The sequence below is a fragment of the Babylonia areolata genome, chromosome 15, assembly GCF_041734735.1.
Source record: "Babylonia areolata isolate BAREFJ2019XMU chromosome 15, ASM4173473v1, whole genome shotgun sequence".
Taxonomy (NCBI): Eukaryota; Metazoa; Mollusca; class Gastropoda; order Neogastropoda; family Buccinidae; genus Babylonia; species Babylonia areolata.
The window spans coordinates 32,623,978-32,647,862 of record NC_134890.1 but is presented as its reverse complement, the minus strand read 5'-3'; the positions used below and the strand labels follow the sequence as shown (position 1 = coordinate 32,647,862).

General features: G+C 44.5%; 1 protein-coding gene across 1 annotated transcript in view; it reads right to left on the bottom strand.

Annotated features, from left to right (window-relative positions):
• The window catches only part of LOC143290332 (uncharacterized), a 158,286-nt gene that overhangs the window by 14,154 nt on the left and 120,247 nt on the right, over window positions 1–23,885 (bottom strand). The window contains exons 66-77 of the mRNA XM_076599685.1: window positions 22,989–23,183; window positions 21,747–21,914; window positions 18,565–18,721; window positions 16,708–17,008; window positions 15,081–15,393; window positions 12,300–12,439; window positions 10,281–10,799; window positions 9,203–9,301; window positions 5,756–5,865; window positions 4,200–4,443; window positions 2,886–3,004; window positions 642–780 (exon numbers count right to left, since the gene is read on the bottom strand). Coding sequence (XP_076455800.1) covers window positions 642–780; window positions 2,886–3,004; window positions 4,200–4,443; window positions 5,756–5,865; window positions 9,203–9,301; window positions 10,281–10,799; window positions 12,300–12,439; window positions 15,081–15,393; window positions 16,708–17,008; window positions 18,565–18,721; window positions 21,747–21,914; window positions 22,989–23,183 — 2,504 coding nt within the window. The remainder of the gene's footprint in view (window positions 1–641; window positions 781–2,885; window positions 3,005–4,199; window positions 4,444–5,755; window positions 5,866–9,202; window positions 9,302–10,280; window positions 10,800–12,299; window positions 12,440–15,080; window positions 15,394–16,707; window positions 17,009–18,564; window positions 18,722–21,746; window positions 21,915–22,988; window positions 23,184–23,885) is intronic.

Genomic DNA, 23,885 nt, shown 5'->3' with positions numbered 1-23,885 from the left:
ACGGGGTCATTTGCACAACAGGCTGCCTACCTGGGTAGAGCCGACTGACAGCTGCCTTTTGGACGGCTCAACATTCGTTTCCTGCGTCATTCAATCAGGTTTCAGGCACGCACGCATACACACACACAGGCACTTGTCACACAGGTCATGTCACACAGGTCATGTCACAAGTGTCACAGACTGCATGCTGTTTTTACAGTGACAGTTGATTACAGTGGAGACTGTCTTGACTGAAGTTTCATCCCCACTCTCTCGGCCAAGAGGGTTTTAGGATAGTCAGTGTTGTGATGGTTCCCAAAGGCCAGCTAGCCCCCAAGGCTGCAGCACTAAGAGCCAGTGTAATTTGCCTCCAAGTTTGAGAGTCATAGTCCTTCACAAAAGACTAAGCTGTAAATGATTTCCCATTGCAATGGAGAAACCACTGATAATACAGCTCTCACTTTGCTACTGGCCCAACTGTAGAACACAGTATTAAACAACCAAGATAATTCCTTCAAACACACACACACATAAAACTGCTAGCTGACTTCACCCTCCCCCCCCCCCCCCGCCCCCCCCACTACCCACACCTGGATGATGACTTCACCCCCCCATGCCCACGCCCGACACACACACACACACACAGAGGTGTGCACTCATACCGGGTAGATGAACTCCTGGGTGTTGAACTTGTTGGTCTGTATCTGGTGGGGCAGCAGCTGACCGATGCAGTGAAGGATGAGGGAACCAATGCGCAGAGCGTAGCGCCCTTCATCAGGGTGGATCAGGCTGGACACCATGCTGCACACCCAGGGTAGCTATCGTCAGGTGTGTGGTAAAACTGACACGTACACACTGGGTAGCTTTTGTCAGAGGTGTAGGATACACCCAGGGTAACTATTATCAGAGCTGTGTGGTAAAACCGATACGTACACCCAGGGTAGCTATTATCAAAGCTGTGTGGTAATCAATACGTACACCCAGGGTAGCTATTATCAGAGCTGTGTGGTAATCAATACGTACACCCAGGGTAGCTATTATCAGAGCTGTGTGGTAATCAATACGTACACCCAGGGTAGCTATTATCAAAGCTGTGTGGTAATCAATACGTACACCCAGGGTAGCTATTATCAGAGCTGTGTGGTAATCAATACGTACACCCAGGGTAGCTATTATCAGAGTTGTGTGGTAATCAATACGTACACCCAGGGTAGCTATTATCAGAGTTGTGTGGTAATCAATACGTACACCCAGGGTAGCTATTATCAGAGCTGTGTGGTAATCAATACATACACCCAGGGTAGCTATTATCAGAGCTATGTGGTAATCAATACGTACACCCAAGGTAGCTATTATCAGAGCTGTGTGGTAAAACCGATACGTACACCCTGGGTAGCTATAATCAGAGTTGTGTGGTAATCAATACGTACACCCAGTGCAGCTATTATCAGAGCTGTGTGGTAAAACCGATACATACACCCAGGGTAGCTATTATCAGATTGTGTGGTAAAACAAATGCGTACACCCTGGGTAGCTTTTATCACAGGTGTTACTATTATCAGATGTGTGTGGTAAAACCAATACCCAAGGTAGCTACTGTGTGAACAGACTAAATTCACCTACCTGTGTGAACAGACTAAATTCACCTACCTGTGTGAACAGACTAAAATCACCCAACTGTGTGAACACACTAAAATCACCAACCAGTGTCAACAGACTAAGATCAACCACCTTTGTGAATAGACTAAAAAACCACCATCATGTGTGTATCATCTAGGAACACCCACCTTTGTGAACAGACTATCTAAAACCACCCTCATGTGTGGACCATCTAGGAACACTCACCTTTGTCACTATCTAGAACCACCCTCATGTGTGGACCATCTAGGAACACTCACCTTTGTCACTGTCTAAAACCACCCGCATGTGTGTATCATCTAGGAACACCCACCTTTGTCACTATTTAAAACCACCCTCATGTGTGTATCATCTAGGAACACTCACCTTTGTCACTATCTAGAACCACCCTCATGTGTGTACCATCTAGGAACACTCACCTTTGTCACTATCTAGAACCACCCTCATGTGTGTACCATCTAGGAACACTCACCTTTGTCACTATTTAAAACCACCCGCATGTGTGGACCATCTAGGAACACTCACCTTTGTCACTATCTAGAACCACCCTCATGTGTGGACCATCTAGGAACACTCACCTTTGTCACTATCTAGAACCACCCTCATGTGTGTACCATCTAGGAACACTCACCTCTGTCACTATCTAAAACCACCCTCATGTGTGTACCATCTAGGAACACTCACCTTTGTCACTATCTAGAACCACCCTCATGTGTGTACCATCTAGGAACACTCACCTTTGTCACTATCTAGAACCACCCGCATGTGTGGACCATCTAGGAACACTCACCTTTGTCACTATCTAGAACCACCCTCATGTGTGGACCATCTAGGAACACTCACCTTTGTCACTATCTAGAACCACCCTCATGTGTGGACCATCTAGGAACACCCACCTTTGTCACTATCTAGAACCACCATCATGTGTGTACCATCTAGGAACACTCACCTTTGCAGACAGGCTAAAATCACCCACCTGCGTGAACAATCTAAAATCACCCATCTTTGTGAACAAACTGAAGTCATCCACCTGTGCGAATACACTAAAATCACCCACCTGTATGAAGAGACTAAAATCAACCACCTTTGTGAACAGACTATCTAAAACCACCCACCTTTGTGAACAGGCTAAAGTCACCCACCAGTATGAACATACCGAAATCACCCACCTGTGTGAGCAGGCTTAACTCACCCACCCACCTGTGCGAACAGAATATAAACAAGGTAAAAAAACAACAACAGCGTGGTGACCAGCTGCCTCCTCCTACCTGGCCACCTGTCTGTCCTCGTCTCTGTTGATGTACACGCGTCGACGCACTTCCAACGACAGTAGCTCTGCCTCCGGGAAGGGTTTGGGTATGTTGTTGTGGTTGGCACAGATTATTGTCTGCAGCAACAACACATCAAACATGTGTAAAGTGATTGTCACCTCTCCTCTGTTTTTTTACCTTTGTTGAAGTCTTCAGACTGTGTTTATTGTAGGTGTGCTTTACTTCATACTAACATTTCAGCATTTTACGTCAGCTGTGATTTCTGCATGTGTATGAGTGTGTTATCTTCGAGTTAAGGTTTTTATGTTGTTTTAGCATATCTGCAAGTGTATGACTGTGATCATGGTATGTATGTTATCTTTGAGTTAACATTTCTATGTTGTTTAAGAATGCATATTGAAAGGCTAATTCTTGTGCATTGTTGATGTGTTTTACTCTACAAATTGCTTTCATTGCAGATAATAAAAATTCTTCATTCTGTGGTGGGTGGAACAAAAATTCTAACACGCATTGAACTGCATCTTTTTTCTTTCTGCTACACTTGCCAACAAAATTTTTGTGATGATAAATTATCTTCAAAGAAAAAAAATGTTATTCAGTAATGCCTGCAGAGACATGTCTATGTTTCATTCAGGTATTCCAAAAATAAAGTTACTCCTCTAGGTTTCATTCAGGTATTCCAAAAATAAAGTTACTCCTTATCACTTTTTGCAATCATGCTATTTCCTTTGGGATGGCCAAATGAACACATTTTGTACATTTCGAATGCACACACACACACACACACACAAACACCCACCCACATAGACTCATACACAAGCACACACACACACACCCAGCCAAACACACACACACTCACCTGTCCATCCCACCACCCACCCACCCCCACACAAACACCAACACATACCCAGACACAAAAGGCACCGCAACACCCCCACACCAGACCAACCATCCTGACCTTATCCTGGAAGAAGATGCAGCCCTTGTATTGTATTACTTGTGTGGTTTTTTTTTGCTGCCCCATCATCTGCACCGTTTCAATGGCCCTACTCCCACGCCGCTCATTTAGATTCCCCCATACACGGCCACACCCGGGTTGTTTGTATTACTTGTATTACTCTTTCTTTGTCACAACAGATTTCTGTGCGTGAAATTCTGGCTGCTCTCCCCAGGAAGAGAACATCATTACCACCCATTTTCTGCCAGCAGTTTATTAGAAAAAAAAAAAAAAAATATTCGTCCTCCTAACACCAACACACACACAGACACGAAAAGCATGGCAACACCCCCCCAGCCCCCCAAGATCCTGACCTTATCCTGGAAGAAGATGCAGCCCTTGGCGCGAGCACAGGGCAGGTGGTAGCTGTTGGCACAGCGGTGCCGGAAGCAGCCCAGGGTGGCGCCCATCTGGCGGCAGACGACGCACTCTGTGGTCAAGGAGCGGGTGAAGGCGATGTCCGTGTTCATCAGGGCTCCGTTACACGTCTCATACACCTCCACCGACCACAGCGCACAGTTCAGGTGTACCCATTTGTCCACGTCGTAGTTCAGCAACCTGACGCAGTGCACAGTATTGCATGTGTTATTGTGCAGTTGATGGGAGTTTGTGTGTGTGTGTGTGTGTGTGTGTGTGTGTGTGTGTGTGTGTTTGTGTATTTCGTTCTTTAGTTTAGCGTCTTTTCACTATCAGTGATATCAGACGAGGGGGCGAAGAAGAAAACAGAAAAGGTAGAAAACTACCAAGAAATACATAACTACCATGCAATTAGATTTAACAGTAACAATTCAATAATGATAATAATAACTAAAAACCATTAACACAATTATGAAGTACTTTAAAGGAATGTAAAAACAGGGCTATGAACCAATGCCTGTGAAAGTTCGACCATAAGAGCCTCGTCAGAAATAACTTTCCAAAAATCATCTGCAGAATAGTTATTCTCTATGAAATACTTGGGCAAGAGGGTATGAAACTGCTGACAGTGAAACAAACAATGATGCAAGCTGAACTGCTTACCACAGATGCATGCAACATTTTTACTATACCTCGTCTACAGCGCATCAAGTTTTATACGCAAGAAAGTAGAGGTTATTAATCTTGTGCAGCAAGCTGATGGATTCGGTATCTTTTCTTTAACAATATTCTTGGGGAATAATGTCTCTATGTTTCAAAAACTTTTCCTTCCATCGGTTATGAAATCGACCCCATGCTGATTTTTCTAACAGAGTGTATGCCTCTTTGACGGAAAGACGGACATGTATTTTTATCGACTGTGTGCATGTGTGTGCGTGCACGCGCGTGTGTGTATGTGTGTGTGAGTGTGAGCATGAGGGCAGGACGGCTGTGTGTGTGTGCATGTGTGTGTTGAAAGCCAGAGTTGTGGGTTCAACTTCTGTAAGAATCAGGCTTTTTTCCCTCTTTTTTTTTTTTTTTTTTACTCCTCACAAAATACCTTTGTGAATTGTGAAGTTTAGTTTCTTCGACTGCGATATATATATATATATATATTTTTTTTTTTTGGTCCTCTTGCTGCTGTTTTTGTATTCTATTGTCGGTTATTTGTATCAATGTCATAAATGATTTTCTAAATAATAAGATATAACAACAAAATGATGATGGTGATGATACGGATACATATACAGCGCCTATCCTCGGTAGGAAACCAAGCTCTAAGCACTTTACAAACTCTGAGTCATTTGCACAACAGGCTGCCTACCTTGGTAGAGCCAGCTGACGGCTGCCATTGGGCGCTCATCATTCGTTTCCTGTGTCATTCAATCAGATTTCAGGCACGCACTCATACACACTAAGGCAGACATGTAACATGTTACAGACATGTGAAATAAACAATCACTGCAGGACTCACCTGCTGGGTCCGTCAGGGTCCCCGTCTCCCACCAGGTGACACAGGGCACAGACTCGCTGGTCGTCAGGCAGGTTGGCCGGGTGGAGGGTCATGTTTAGGGACTCCCACAGCTGAAAACACCACCACTCCATCACATGAGGTAACGTCACACCTTTTTCACACTCTGCAAATGTCACGAAGTGTGTGATAACATCGTTACAGTCTGTTACACACCTTTTTCACACTCTGCAAATGTCACATCTTTACATGAAGTATGTGATAACATCGTTACAGTCTGTTACACACCTTTTTCACACTCTGCAAATGTCACATCTTTACATGAAGTATGTGATCATATCGTTACAGTCTGTTACACACCTTTTTCACACTCTGCAAATGTCACGTCTTTACATGAAGTGTGTGATAATATCGTTACAGTCTGTTACACACCTTTTTCACACTCTGCAAATGTCACATCTTTACATGAAGTGTGTGATAACATCGTTACAGTCTGTTACTATCACACCTTTACATGAAGCACTAAATGATGCACATAATGTAGACACCTATTTACAGATTGTAAAACACAACTTTACACGAAGTATATCACTTAGACACTGTCGCAGATTTGAATGTCATCATTATACTAAATCACCAGCACTGATTATAAAGCAAATTACACACTGTATATACATCCTGCCCATTTATTTTTTCATGTCTGGTATAATTCAAATAATGGCTGCCAGAAAAAGAGGGCGCTAGTCAGGGGGGCAAATGGGAGGCTACCTACTTCCGGGAGGTCATCGGCCGTAGCTACTTTAGTTTTCTCCGCATAGGCGGATAGTAGTTTGCACAGGACAGGAATGTCAGACCCCTGCTGGAGTCTGCACTAGTGGGTCACGGTTAAGTATGTGTAATTAAATTATTTTTTCATCCTAGCCTGTCTACACAATTGCCTTCATTTTACCAAATGAGACCCCCACTCTAGTGTAGCTGACTTTAAAAAATTGTGTAAATCACACACAACATAATTATAGTATACACCCCCCCATCCCTCAAGAGAAAAAAAATCACCAGCATATTCTATATAACTCTGTCATTCTCCAGCACCAAAACATTATTCCATTCAGTGTTCAACTTACAACAGTCCATGGTGTGTGTATACAAATAGAGAACCACTCACACACACACACACGCACACACGCACACACAATCTTGTGTGTGCAAATCCGAAAGCAGCTCCCCTTACCTCAAAATGTTCTTTCTTTCTTTGGGAGGAAAAATGTTTTTATTTCTCTTTTTTTTTTTCTTAAGATTCCCTCACATGTACTGGCAGAAGTACACACTATCATTGCTATAAAAAGTGTAAGACAAGATGTCAACATCACTACAGAATCACCCAGAATCAACATCACACCCAGAATGTACCATCTGTTCTCAGTTTGTGGATTCATGTTTTACTAACTTGGGCAATAAGTATGATTTATTCTCTGTGTGTGTGTGCGCGCGTGCGCGTGAGTGCGCATGTGCATGTTTGTGCATGTGAATAGAAGAATAAAGTTTTTAAGCATACCACAACAGGAAGAATATGTCACCCCCCCCCCAAAAAAAGAAGAAAACTGACAAGTTCCTAAAATTAATTTTAAAAAAAAAAAAAAGAAAAAAGCATTTCAGAATTTCAGTGCAAACCAACGACGAGAATTTCCTTCTGTGTGCAAAGAAACGACAGAAACAAAAAGTAAAACGCATGCACTGAACTGTGTCAGGAATCAAACTGAACATACTGATTTGTCCAACACAAGGCATTAATCTTGAACAACTTATTAGTTTGAGAACGTGAAACAAAGTGTTATTCTTTGGGGGGGAAATGGGGGAGGGTGATACTGATAAAGAACACCAACCTTTGCATCTCTTATGTCAATCTGAAAAGATTGGTGAGTGTAGAGGGACAGGAGATGGGGGGGGGGGGGGGGGGGAGGGGGAAGAGAGGTAAGAGAGAGAAAGAAAGGAACAGACAGAGAGCGAGGTCAAGCACTGAATGTGTAAATGATGTCAACTGCAAAGAGTAAAATAGTCTGATTTTATTAAACATGTGTACATCTCGTCAAAGTCACAAAAATCCTCACACCTTCCTTGGATATGATACGATAAATCCGTTGACGTCAAACACAGCAAATTTCTTAGCTTTTTTTATTTTTTTACTGATAACAGCAACCACAGCTTTGAAAATGACAAATGTGTATCAAAGTTCTTACATCATAAGCTGACAGACAGTTCATAAATAACAGTCACCATTTGGGGAGCAACAGTATCAACGACAACATTTTCTTTCTTGTCAGTTCCAACCAGGTTGCCTTTTAATGTGAACTGCAATATGTATCATTATATCATCTGTCATGCTGGCTACCAGTTGGGAGGTTAAAAGGTCCAACAGCCTTATACATCTGTACAGATGGGACAGTGGATTCTATTCACTGTCTAAAGCTCTGCATCGGAAGGTGGGACCTTATTCTCTCTTTCTGCCACTTTAGCCTTCCTCAACCGCCCCCCCCCCCCCCCCCCCCCCCTTTTTTTTTTTGCTGCCCCATCATCTGCACCGTTTCAGTGGCATTACTCCCATACCGCTCATTTAGATTCCCCCATACACGGCCATACCCGGATTCATCCGTCACAGTTCCACCATCGGCAGTCCGCAGGGAACCATCGATGTTAGGTCGCCAAGAGGCCACACACCAGAGGAGACCCTGCACTGCTGCTGAGTCACTTCGGTGGTGTTCAGTGGTGCCTGTTCTGATTTAACGTACTTAGGACACCACCTACTAAGCCCCCTACTAACAACAATAATGGCTTAATCGTGGAGCCAGACTGAGTGAGGGTCTCCCCCACCTTTCTCAACCTTGGTCAAGTACCCATTGAATCTTTTCAGGATGCCAAGTGTGTGCTGCACACAGTACTGTGGTTTATCCTTCTACGGGGTCATTTCCCAACATGCTGCCTACATGGTTAAAGCCTACTGACGGCTGCTCATCATTTGTTTCCTGTGCCATTCAATCAAATTTCAGGCACACACACATACACACTCAGGCAGGCATGTAACATTTTACGTGTGTGACTGTTTTGTTTATTTACCCTGCCATGTATGCAGCCATACTCCATTTTTGGGATGGGGTGTCGGGGGCAGGGGTGAGGGGTATGGGGGGCGGGGGGAGGGGGGTGCATGCTGGGTATGTTCTTGTTTCCATAACATGCCGAACGCTGACATGATCTTTAATGTGCCTATTTGATCTTCTGCGTGCGTGTATACTCGAAGAGGATTCAGACACCAAGCAGGTCTGCACATGTGCTGACCTGGGAGATCAGAAAAATCTCCACCCTTTACCCACCAGGCTCCGTTACTGAGATATAACCCCGAGACCATCAGACTGAAAGTCCAACCCTTCAACCACTTGGCTGCTGTGCCCGTCTCACCTCGTTCAGCTCCTTGGCGGACATCTCTGGCAGCTTGTTGAGTGACATGGAGCTGTCCCACCGCCGCCAGCGCTCGTCCCTCCACTTCTTCACTGAGGGCTGCAACACATCACCAGGTGTGTTAATCACCTAACACACACACACCCTCACCCACCATCAACAACACCCTGTGTCAAACACACCCCTCTCCTGAGGGCTGCAACACATCACCAGGTGTGTTAATCACCTAACACACACACACCCTCACCCACCATCAACAACACCCTGTGTCAAACACACCCCTCTCCTGAGGGCTGCAACACATCACCAGGTGTGTTAATCACCTAACACACACACACCCTCACCCACCATCAACAACACCCTGTGTCAAACACACCCCTTTCCTGAGGGCTGCAACACATCATCAGGTGTGTTAATCACCTGTCTAACCCCACCCCCCCCCACCCCCCAACCATCAAAAACACCCTGTGTCAAACACACCCCTCTCAAAGGGATGTCTCATCCCCCCCCCCCGCCCCCCCCCCAAGTCTTTTCCAGACTAACATGACTTTGTTAGAACCCTGCCTGTCAGAGGACCTTGTGTGAAAATCAGTTGTGAAACGTGTCAAAGGTCTTGTGTGTTTCATAAAACGCACATCCCACAAATTTTGACAAATAATTTGCAATCAAATCAGTAGTTACACAAGTATCTGATTAATAAGTTGCAATCAAATCAGTAGTTACACAAGTATATCCAAACATTTATTGCAAAAATAAAAGCAAAATTATGTGTGTGTGTATATATCTATCTCTATTTTAAAATTTAAAAAAATAAAAAAAAGGACTATAGATATGAATAACTGACGTACACCCTTCTCAACATCTGTCTCCCTCTTCTTCATTCATAGGTGGTAACTCTCACGATCATGTGTACGCACATGAGTGGGCTTTTTACTGTTTTTACCTCACCATGCAGGCAGCCTGACTCAGTTTTTGAGGCTGGCCACAACTGTCTGAATGACAACTATCCTATAAAACAAAAAAGTGTACAGCACAGGAGAAAAAAAAAGGAAGAGTGCTCCCCCAAGAAAACCCTCACCTTGAGGATGTAACCGTCCTGCGACGTCGTACTGGAGCTTCGACGATGCCTCTTCCCTGCTCTCTCCTCCTTCCCCCGCAGAGGGGGGGTGAGCATGGGGTGATGGGGCGACCCCAGAGGTCCCGTCCGCAGACCAGGGCTCGTCAGGGAGTGCGCTGGAGACGCTGACGGAGACGAGAACGTGCTCAGCCCCGCGGTGGGCGTGGTCGGGGTGTCGGGCTGCGTGGTTGCCGAGGCCGACGCGGAGAGGGCGGGGCTTGACGTGCTGATGGACAGCGCCTCGGTGATGGGGACGGAGGCGGAGGTGATGAGGGAGAGCGGGGGTTTGCCGCCCAGGTCGGAGTCCACCTCCATTTTGTCGTCGGGCTTGTCGTTGTCCATGATGAGGGTGGAGGTGTTGGAGTTGTCCCCGTCGAGGTCGTCCTCGTCCTCCTCCACCTCCTCAATGTGGGGCCCTGTCTGCAGGAACTGGTTCATGCAGTTCATGCTGCACCACGTCACCTCCTCCTCACCCACGTCCTGCAACACACACACATGTGTTTATTTATCTATCTATTCATTCATTAATTTAATGATGCATCAATTTATTTGTTTATGCACTTTTTTTCTTTTTCTCAAGGTCTGACTAAGCGCGTTGGGTTACGCAGCAATGCTGGTCAGGCATCTGCTTAGCAGATGTGGCATAGCGTATATGGATTTGTCTGAACACAGTGATGTCTCCTTGAGTAACTGAATTGAACTAAACCCACATGCACTGCTCAGTAAACACGACGTCTAACATGTCTACACTCCATTCTACCATGCCTACGCTCCATAAACACTAAGACTACCATGTCTATCAACAGCTCAACCACCAAATTCTGTGTTCATTATTTTGAAGACTTCTTCTTCTTCTTCTTCTGCGTTCACTCGTATGCACATGAGTGGGCTTTTACGTGTATGACCGTTTTTACCCCGCCATGTAGGCAGCCATATTCCGTTTTCGGGGGTGTGCATGCTGGGTATGTTCTTGTTTCCATAACCCACCGAACACTGACATGGATTACAGGATCTTTAACGTGCGTATTTGATCTTCTGCTTGCATATACACACGAAAGGGGTTCAGGCACAAGCAGGTCTGCACATATGTTGACCTGGGAGATCGTAAAAATCTCCACCCATTACCCACCAGGCGCCGTCACCGTGATTCGAACCCGGGACCCTCAGATTGAAAGCCCAACGCTTTAACCACTCGGCTATTGCGCCCGTCTGAAGACTTCTAAAATGCTGGGATGTAAAACTGGATGAAGTATGAGTGGGAGTGATGAACATGGACGAGAAACGGGGGCTGTCAGTGTGGTGGGTGAGAGAGGGAGGGAGAGGGGAAGGGCAATGGGAGGTGGGGCAGGAACGTTGTGTGTGTCGTTTTATATATCTTACTTTTTTGGTACTCTTTGAACGTGCAATACGTTATACACATTTATGTATGTAAAATCCTATTTTACTTTTGTACTCTATCATGTGGAGTGATGGCCTAGAGGTAACGCGTCTGCCTAGGAAGCGAGAGAATCTGAGCGCGCTGGTTCGAATCACGGCACAGCCCCCGAAATTTTCTCCCCCTCCACTAGACCTTGAGTGGAGGTCTGGACGCTAGTCATTCGGATGAGACGATAAACCAAGGTCCTGTGTGCAGCATGCACTTAGCGCACGTAAAAGAACCCACTGCAACAAAAGGGTTGTTCCTGGCAAAATTCTGTAGAAAAATCCACTTTGATAGGAAAAACAAATAAAACTGCACACTGGAAAAAATACAAAAAAATGGGTGGCGCTGTAGTATGGCGACGCGCTCTCCCTGGGGAGAGCAGCCCGAATTTCACACAGAGAAATCTGTTGTGATAAAAAGAAATACAAATACAAATACCATCTTGTCACCCTTAAGCTAATTTTTCCGTGCATTAAATTGAGCTGTCTGTTAGTGCATACTTATGCCAAAAACCAAACACACGTTATAAATGTCTTGACAACAACAGAACAAGTTACCAGGTCTTCAGGTACCAGCTCCGGTGGCAGCTCCGTCTTGTGTTTGCGTATGCCGGAGTTGATGAGCACCACATGGCAGTGTCCACAGAACGTCGGCTTGGTTCGCATCAGGGCCTGAATGTTGATCACATCTTCTTTGTCTGCAACACACCATAGTAACTATCATCATAACTGTTGATTGCTTTTGTCTGCAACACACCACAGTAACTATCATCATAACTATCTGTTGATCGCTTTTGTCTGCAACACACCATAGTAACCATCATCATATCTGTTGATCACATCTTCTTTGTCTACAACACACCATAGTAACCATCATCATAACTATCTACTGATCACATCTTCTTTGCCTGCAGCACACTGTCATAACTATCATCACAACTATCTACTGATCACATCTTCTTTGCCTGCAGCACACCGTCATAACTATCATCATAACTATCTGCTGATCACATCTTCTTTGTCTGCAGCACACCGTCATAACTATCATCATAACTCTACTTCATGAGGTCTGTTGTCAGGGACTGGGTTAGTTGGAAATGACAGTACGGGTAGTGAGTAATGATCAGTAAAAGGAGGTGAGGATGAACAGAGAAGTGAGCAGAGATTCAGAGGGGGTGGGGGAAGAAGATCCAGAATGGGAAGGAAGGTGGTGGGGAAAGGAAAATGGAATGGGTGGAAAATAAAAAAGTATAAAAAATGGGGGGGGGGGGGGGAGAGGGAGGGGGTTAGAGGTGGGAGGGGGAGGGGGGAAGAATGCAGGGGGTTGGGGGGAGAGAAGGCTGATGAAGCCACCGGTCGCTCTCTCTCTCTCTCTCATGTTGAGGCCCGCTGGGTGGAGTGTGCCAAGGTGGACGATTATGTGGGACTCCATGTGTTTTCTGTATATTGTGTTGAGTTGGTTCTGCCATTCAGCTGCAATCTTGACACAGGTGAAATTGTGGTGGGCGCTGTTGAACTGATGGGGTCATTATAGTTCAGCCTAATTAAATCACAGGTGTTCTGTAAAGCGGTCATTTAAAGCGCCGCCAGCTTCGCCCACAAATAATTTGTCACACAGGGTGCAGTTCAGGATGTATGCTGTATTTGTGGATCTGCAGTCGAGTGTAAACTTGACAGAGAACTTTCCCAGTGGACCAGTGAATGTTCTGGAAGAGTTGATGAAGGGACAGGCTTTGCTGAGTTATTGCAGGGGTCACAGCCATGTGGTGTGGGGTGAAGGGTCCTGGGCAGGGACGATCAAACCAGTAGGTTCTTAAGGTTCTGATCCTTCCTGAAAGCATCGAGAGGAGTTTCAGTTTCAGTTTCAGTAGCTCAAGGAGGCGTCACTGCGTTTGGACAAATCCATATACGCTACACCACATCTGCCAAGCAGATGCCTGACCAGCAGCGTAACCCAACGCGCTTAAAGGAGAGGAGGCTTTGGAAGAATGGTACAAAGTTCAGTGTCATAGGAGGTTAAAATTTCTAAGGAGGACACTGTGTACAGCAAAGTTGTGGGAGTGAAAGGGACGGCACTGCCACTGGCCGATCTTCAGAATCTGTCACCTTGTGCGTCAGGGCTTCTCTGCCAGGAATTGTACATGCACGTTCTTGAGCCTGGGTCAGGAGAGAAGCTGGGTATTGCCAGGTAATGAAGAAGGAATACATTTTTTCAGCCTGTGGTCACTGCATATTCGCCTCAGTCTAAGGAACTACAAGTAAGGGATGCTGTTCTTGGTGGTCTGTGGATGGCTGGACGAGCACAGCAGGTAGGAGTGTGAATCTGTAGGTTTTTAGAAGATGCTTGTGGTGAGGGTGTTGGTGTCAGGATGGACAGTGATGGTGGTGTCCAGAAATGATACTGATGTGGGGGAAATCTCGTATGTTTGAGGGCAGGGTGGAAGTTGGACATGTGACTGATAAGATCAAGCAGCTGATCTCTGGGGCAGGATGTGACACCAAGGCAATCGTCAATGAAACGCCTAAAGAATTCCTGGGTTTTGCCCTGCTACTGGCTGAGGGCCTGCTACTCCACATACCCCATGAAAAGGCATGTAAAACTGGGGCCCATCGCTGTGCCCATGGCAACCCCTCTGGTCTGTTGGTAGTGCTGGACACCAAAAGCAAAGCTGTTCAGTGTTAGCACCAACTCTGTCGGTCTACAGATGGCTGGAATGTGGAGTTTGTATTTACTGTTGGGCAGGAAAAGTTTCAGAGCACACAAGCCATCACTGTGGGGAATGTTTGTATTTAATGATAAAATGTCCATAGTCCACAGTGTCCACAATGTCCACGGGCGCAACAGCCCAATGGTTAAAGCGTTGGACTTTCAATCTGAGGGTCCCGGGTTCAAATCTTGGTGGTGCCTGGTGGGTAAAGGGTGAAGATTTTTCTGATCTCCCAGGTCAGCATATGTGCAGACCGACCTTTTCTCCATACAGTGATTGCCCCATCCTTGTCAGCTGGTTTCATGATGATGTCTGATCTGTGCTTGAGGTCTATGAGGGCCTTTTGTTCTTGGGGTGTCAGGTTGGAGTGATGTAGTGTGTTTGGGGCTGAGCTGGGCAATATGTTTTTCACAAGTGTCAATGTAATCGTCTAAGAGCTTCAACAATATGCACTATCGCAAGACAATACATAAACACCAGCCTACCCTCGGCCCCCCTGTTTAGGACATATGCATCAATATAATATTCTATTCACCAGACATAATAAACATATATGCACAGAGCTTCAACAACATGCACTACAGCAAGACATCTTTAACAAACAAATAAACACCAGTATCCCCCCACTTACGGGACATATTCATCTTGAACATCTCCGGAGACGGAGTACGGGTGATCTCATAGGTGGGAGGCACTGCAATCTTCAGCAGGTCAGCGATGGCGGAAATGACCCCGCCTATATCCTCTGAGGACTTTGCCGACAGGGTAAGGGTGACTGACACCTGCTGGTCGGACGACGGGTCCATGAACGGCTGGGCCAGGCCAGACGTGATGGTGGGTAGTTTGACCGTCAGGTCCTGGTTTGATTCTACCTGCGTGCCCACGTCCTCCTGTTTGCTGGGCACCGGCACCAGGGCTTGCTGTGAGCACTCGGCACCGCCCACCTGAAAGGTGAGACAGTCAGTCACCTGTCAGTGTTCTTCTCACCTGTTTCTTTCATTTCAGCATGCATGCACGCACACACACACACAAACACATTCGTCCAATATCACAAATAGCAAAAAGATTCTAAAATGAAGAACAAAAACACACATGCACACACACTTGTCTAATATCACCAACAGTGAAAAGATGTTAAAACTGAAAAATGAAAACACACTCACACACACACTCGTCTAATATCACCAACAGTGAAAAGATGTTAAAACTGAAAACACACTCACACACTCACACACACACTCGTCTAATATCATTAACAGTGAAAAGATGTTAAACTGAAGAATGAAAACACACACTCTCATCTAATATCACTTTTGTGAAAATATGCTAAACTAAAGAACAAACACACACACACACACACTCATCTAATATCACTAACAGTGAAAATATGCTAAACTAAGAACGAACACACACACACAATGCAATTCAAATTACTATTTTAGAACACTTGACAATGAACCAAAATATTTCATAAGAACATGAAATGTACAGAAGGACTGACATCACAGTCCCCAATAATCGTTGTTCAGGAGTCTACACATTTCAGCTGTGAAATGATGATGGGCGTTCTCAGTGCAGCACTGAGTTCTCCCTGGGGAGAGCAGCCCCGAATTTCACACAGACAGTGAAAAAAAAAAGAGAAATACTTCTTCTTCTTCTGCGTTCATGGGCTTCAACTCCCACGTTCACTTGTATATACACGAGTGGGCTTTTTATGTGTATGACCGTTTTTACCCCGCCATGTAGGCAGCCATGCTCCGCTTTCGGGGGTGTGCATGCTGGGTATTTTCTTGCTTCCATAACCCACCGAACGCTGACATGGATTACAGGATCTTTAACGTGCGTATTTGATCTTATGCTTGCGTATACACACGAAGGGGGTTCAGGCACTGGCAGGTCTGCACATGTTGACCTGGGAGATCGTAAAAATCTCCACCCATTACCCACCAGGTGCCGTCACCGTGATTCGAACCCGGGACCCTCAGATCGAAAGTCCAACGCTTTAACCATTCGGCTATGGCGCCCATCAAAGAGAAATACAAATCAGATCCAAACCCACCTGGTGGGCAGCCATCCAGGGATCAAAAGTGTGACAGGGGGGAGGGAGGTGGAGGAGGAGGAGGGAACCAGGTTGCATGAGACGATCTCTGTAGCGCTAAGTCTGCTTCGTTAGGAACAAGGAAAGTTGTAATGATAAGCAAACTTTGTGCTGCTATGCTAACTTCACTCATGCAACTCTGTACAGATCCGAAACCCACCTGGCGGGGGGCAGCGGACAGGTCAGCGAGTGACGATGGCCGAGCGGAGGAGGTGGTGGCGAGAGCGGCCATGGACGGCTTGACCTCCCGGGTCACGTCCTTCTCCAGCTTGTGGGGGTAGAGGGGGATGGGGTGGAGGAGGGGCACCGTGGGGGAGTGCTTGTCGTCCACCATCCCCCCCGTGGGGCTGGCGGGGTCGATGGGTCGCAGGGACGTGAACTCCGCCTCCTTTTCCGCGAAGCCGCACTCCGGGGAGGAGGAGGAGATGATGGTGTCTGGGGTGTCCCTCACCGCCAGTTCACTGCAACCATTTTTTCTGTTTGTTTATTCATTGAAGGAATTTTTCTATCTAAGATTACATTTAAATAACATACTTACCGTGACCCGACTAGTGCAGACTCCGGCAGGGGTCTGACATTCCTGTCCTGTGCAAACTACTATCCCTGTGCGGTTGATATTTGTCGTTATACTCATTCAAATTTTAAAAAAATCTTTTTATTCTCTTGTTTTATGTTTTCATTTCTTTTTTTAATTTTCTTGTTTTATCTTTTTTATGTTTTTTCTATTTTTATGGTGTCCAGGGTATCCTTGACAGCCAATTCACTACACACATTTTGTTTATTTATTTATTCATATTATCATTATAATTATTCTTTTTTTTTCATTTTATTTATTCATTCATAATATCATAATCATTCAAATCTTTTTTTTATTTTTATTTTTAAAATTTATTTTATTTATTCATTTTTTTAATCTTTATGTTTATTTATTATTTCATTCTATTTAAGTTCTTTTTCCCTCAAGGCCTGGCTAAGCGCAATGGGTTAAGCTGCTGGTCAGGCATCCGCTAAGCAGATGTGGTCTATCATATCATATATATATATATATATCTCTCTCTCTCTATATATATATAGAGAGATATATATATAGATAGATAGATATAGATAGATAGATAGATATAGATAGATAGATAGATAGATATGGATTTGTCTGAACACAGTGACACCTCCCTGACTGAACTGAACTACTTCTATTTCATTTCAATTTTGCTCAAAGCCTGAATAAGCGTGCTGGGTTTACACAACTGGTCAGGCATCAGCTTAGAAGACGTGGTGTAGTATATATATATGGATTTGTCCGAACACAGTGATGCCTGAACTGAACTGTGCGGTTGCGCACCACTCTTGCCAGTCATGGGCAGAATGTTGATAAACATGAAACATTTCTGAGGCACACTTGTCTGGTATAATTCAAATAATAGCTGCCGGAAAAAGAGGGCGCTAGCCAGGGGGACAAAGGGGAGGTTATCTACTTCCGTAAGGTTATCAGCCGTAGTACTTTCGTTTTCTCCGCATAGGCGGATAGTAGTTTGCACGGGACAGGAATGTCAGACCCCTGCTGGAGTCTGCACTAGTTGGGTTTCAGTTAAGTATGTGTAATTAAATTCAAAGCTTTATGTGCTTCACCAGGAAGGCAAATAAAACACTAATAATAACAATTATACAAATAATGCAAAGGAACAAGACAGAGTGCATGAATAAAAACATATCCCCCCCCTCCCCCCAAGACTTTTCCAGCCTTGGAAATGATTCTCTCATATCCCCTCCCCCCCAAGACTTCTCCAAGACTGTACAAACCCTAAAGAGTCAAAATAATTTAAACGATTTCTTCTTTTGATTAATTTTTTCTTCCCGGCCCAATGAAGAATGCCACCTGTTGAGCGCTTTAGAACGCCCCAACTCCACCCCCCCCCCCCCCCCCAAAAAAAAACGCACACACACAATTACTCTGTGTCTTGCATGCAACTGAGGCCACACACACACACACAAAGAACAACAAACCCTGAAGAAGTCTTACCTGAGGGGCTCCATTTTGACCTCGATGCGGGGGTGTGCGGGCAAGGCGAACGGCCCAGACTCTGGGGGCAGGGAGGGCACGGGGATGCTCACTGTGGGGCTGGACACCACCGGTGTGCTGACCACCGGGGCCACTGTCGCCACGCACGTCACGATCTCTGCACATTGTCATGTTTATGTTTCACAGTTTAACGTCTCTGTACAAGATAAATCTTTCATGTTTAACACATTGCACACTTCACACACTGTAATCTCTTCTGCACATCAAATGTCAGATGATACAGTCTCTGGTCACTGCACATCACATTCACTTCACATGTTACAATCTCTGCACATCGCATTTACACTTCACACGTTACAATCATTTACACTTCACACGTTATTATCTCTGCACATCATATTTACAATTCACACATTACAATCTCTGCACATGACATTTACACTTAACACGTTACAATCTCTGAACATGACATTTACACTTAACACCTTATAATCTCTGAACATAACATTTACACTTAACACATTACAATCTCTGAACATGACATTTACACTTAACACATTACAATATCTGAACATGACATTTACACTTCACAAGTTACGATCTCCGAACCTGACATTTACACTTAACACGTTACAATCTCTGAACCTGACATTTACATTAACACGTTACAATCTCTGAACATGACATTTACACTTAACACCTTACAATCTCTGAATATCACATTTACACTTCACAAGTTACAATCTCTGAACATCCATTTACACTTCACAGATTACCATCTCTGCACATCGCATGTCACATTCAGACTATACAGTCTGCACATATTTATGCTTATCATTCCAGTCAATGCACATGGCATGTGATGTTTACACTTTATATGTTACAATCTCTGTGCATTACACATCATATTCACAAGTTCGGGTCTCTGCACATGACATGTACTTTTCACTTACTACAGTCTCTGTAAATGACATGTGATGTTAACATTTAACATGTAACAGTCTCTGCACATGACATGCTGCACCAAAACTTCACAGAGTCTATCCAGAACTCCATTTCTCAATGTATAATACATACTATCAATGATTCATGATGTGTTTGCAATGATGGAAACAACCCCGAAGTATTCCTTGAATCTGATATTTTATTCAGTATTCCTTGAATCTAATAATTCAGATTTCCTTGAATTATTCAGTATCTCTCAAATCTGATAGTTTTGTTCAATTTCCACAAGCTGTGGTTCATGTTATGTTATTTTATTCAGCATTCCTTGAATCTGATAATTCTGAATTCCTTGAATCATTCAGTATTTCTTGAATCTGATAGTTTATTCAATTTTCATGAGCTTTGCTTCATGTCATGTTATCTTATTCAGCATTCCTTGAATCTGATAATTCTGAATTCCTTGAATCATTCAGTATTTCTTGAATCTGATAGTTTATTCAATTTTCATGAGCTTTGCTTCATGTCATGTTATCTTATTCAGTATTCCTTGAATCTGATAATTCCAAATTCCTTGATTTATTTAGTATTTCTTAAATCAGACAGCTTACTGTTTCCACAACCTGTGCTTCATGTCATGTTCAAAATACCCTTTGCAAAGCTCTAGCACCACGTATCAAGCAGGGAACCCACATTACTCTTATAGCCGCTAACACTGCACCACCATTAACTCACCCTGGAAAATGGTCTCCAATCGAGGACTAACTGTTTACAACAGTTTCAGATGAAGGAGCCCTATTGGGGCTTTATAATTTTGAATTTTTGGAGTGGCATCTGACTTGCATAGTAATGTTATAAGCCAAGAATATCTTAACTGACCTTTCCATTCTCCCCTATGACCAATAAATGCAGAGCGTGTTGCTGTGCTCACGAGCAGGAGAATAATTTTTGCGGTGACTGGTTCACGTGAACAGTGTGTGTTTCTTTTCAGTCACGTAGCAGACAACGGTTTCAGACGAAGGGGCCTACTGGGGCTGTATAACATTCTGACTTCAAACTGTTTCAGACTCTTTGTACTTCCTGGATTCATTCAGAAGTCATCAGTGTGTGCAAATTTCGAACACAAATTATGGATACTTTCATTATTTCACTGGATGACAGCCAAAGAAGGGAGGAAGTTTTATATTTTGTTTCCAAATAACTCACGTTACTCATCTGTTTGGACATTTTCAGTTCAAAACTTCCAATATTTGTTTCTTTGGCAATTTTTTTTTTTCTATCTATCTTTTTTTTTAAAACTAACCGATACACATAGGCTGTCCGTGGGTCAAGTCAGGGGAGCGAACTGGCAGAAGTAAGTGAGTTTACGCTTTGGTCATGTACAGGGGTGTGAAATGACGCTGGTGACCAGCTATGTGTGAAATGGTGTTAGTGACCAGCTATGTGTGAAATGGTGTTAGTGACCAGCTACGTGTGAAATGGTGTTAGTGACCAGCTACGTGTGAAATGACACTAGTGACCAGCTATGTGTGAAATGACGCTAGTGACCAGCTACGTGTGAAATGACACTAGTGACCAGCTACGTGTGAATTGACGCTAGTGATCAGCTACGTGTGAAATGACACTAGTGACCAGCTACGTGTGAAATGACGCTAATGACCAGCTATGTGTGAAATGACGCTAATGACCAGCTACGTGTGAAATGACGCTAGTGACCAGCTACATGTGAAATGGTGCTAGTGACCAGCTACGTGTGAAATGACGCTAGTGACCAGCTACGTGTGAAATGGTGCTAGTGACCAGCTATGTGTGAAATGACGCTAGTGACCAGCTACGTGTGAAATGACGCTAGTGACCAGCTACGTGTGAAATGACGCTAGTGACCAGCTACGTGTGAAATGACGCTAGTGACCAACTATGTGTGAAATGACGCTAATGACCAGCTACGTGTGAAATGACGCTAATGACCAGCTATGTGTGAAATGACGCTAGTGACCAGCTACGTGTGAAATGATGCTAATGACCAGCTATGTGTGAAATGACGCTAGTGACCAGCTACGTGTGAAATGATGCTAATGACCAGCTATGTGTGAAATGGTGCTAGTGACCAGCTACGTGTGAAATGGTGCTAGTGACCAGCTACGTGTGAAATGACGCTAGTGACCAGCTACGTGTGAAATGGTGCTAGTGACCAGCTACGTGTGAAATGACGCTGGTGACCAGCTACGTCAACCACCCACCTGGCGAGTGTTTCATTTCCTTCTCTCTCAGTGCGCCTGCACTGGAGACGGTGGAGGAGGCGGAGGGCTGCAGGGAGGGGGGTGGAGGTGGGAAGCTCAGACATTTGTAGGTGTCGAACTCGGTGTCCAGGTAGCCCTGGCCGATTGTGCCACGCAGGGCGCTGACGCCTGCACACACACATTTTTCATCATGTCTTCCTGCTGTAAACACAGCAAACACTGCCCTCCTTTCCTGTTGTATACCTAATACTGCCCACCACTCCTGCTATAAAACATGGCAAACACTGCCCTCCTTCCTGTTGTATACCTACCTAATACTGCCCACCACTCCTGCTATAAAACATGGCAGATACTGCACCTCTTTCCTGTTGTATACCTACCTAATACTGCCCACCACTCACGCTACAAAACATGGCAAATACTGCCCTCTTTCCTGTTGTATACCTAATACTGCCCACCACTCCTGCTATAAAACATGGCAAATACTGCCCTTCTTCCTGTTGTATACCTAATACTGCCCACCACTCCTGCTATAAAACATGGCAAACACTGCCCTCCTTCCTGTTGTATACCTACCTAATACTGCCCACCACTCCTGCTATAAAACATGGCAAACACTGCCCTCCTTCCTGTTGTATACCTAATACTGCCCACCACTCCTGCTATAAAACATGGCAAACACTGCCCTCCTTCCTGTTGTATACCTAATACTGCCCACCACTCCTGCTATAAAACATGGCAGATACTGCACTTCTTTCCTGTTGTATACCTACCTAATACTGCCCACCACTCACGCTACAAAACATGGCAAACACTGCACTCCATTCTTGCTGTAAACAAAGCAATACTGCCTACAATTCCCACTGTAAACACAGCGAATAATGCCCACATCGCTCCTGCTATTAACATAGCTAATACTGCCTCATTTTCCTCTATAAACACAGCTAAAACTGCCTTCAATTCCCGCTAAAATCACAGCTAATACTGTCCACAGCATCTGCTATAAAACCAGTATAATACTGCCTACAACTCCCACCATCAAATACTGCCAACAATTCTGGGTTTAAATATAAATACACCAAACACAACTCACCACCCATACTTTATATACACCAAACACATCACCCACCACTCCTGGTAATAAATACACCAAACATACCACCCACCACTCCTGCTGTAAGGGACACACCATGGGCAGAGCACCTGCACTCTGAGCCCAACAGAACTGGATGAATCAATTACCTGTGACGTTGGGAGCCCCCTTGATGGGCACGATGCTGTACACCAGCCGGATGTCTGGCTCTCGCAGGGGCACGGACGGAAGACTGTGCAGCTGCTGGAGGAATGTTTCCGCCATGAACTCCAACTCTGACTCCCGCTGTTCCAGTTTGGACTCCCGAATCTTGTTCCGGCGACCTCGCTTCTTCGTCACAGGTTCTGCGAACGTGAAGGCAGGCATCACGCTCTGGATGTTCTCTTCAACACATCTCTTTGCTGATAGTGATACCAACTAATGTTTCACTTTATTTTTGTTTGACTATTGTATCTCTTCAACACATCTCTTTGCTGATAGTGATACCAACTAATGTTTCATTTTATTTTTGTTTGACTATTGTATCTCTTCAACACATCTCTTTGCTGATACCAACTAATGTTTCATTTTATTTTTGTTTGATTATTGTATCTCTTCAATGCACCTCTTTGCTGATACCAACTAATGTTTCATTTTATTTTTGTTTGATTATTGTATCTCTTCAACGCATCTCTGCTGATACCAACTAATGTTTCACTTTATTTTTGTTTGATTATTGTATCTCTTCAACGCACCTCTTTGCTGATACCAGCTAATGTTTCACTTTATTTTTGTTGATTATTGTATCTCTTCAACACATCTTTTTTTCTAGTTTTTGACATCACTTTTTTTATTTACAGGATATGTGTAACAGATGAATGTATGTAATGTTTCAATGCCCCCATGGGGCACTCTAAATAAACTCCTTACCTTGCCTTGCCGATACCCTAATGTTTCACTTTATTGACTCACTTGTGTAAACAAAGTGAGTCTATGTTTTAACCCAGTGTTCGGTTGTCTGTGTGTGTGTGTGTGTGTGTGTGTGTGTGTGTGTGTGTGTGTCTGTG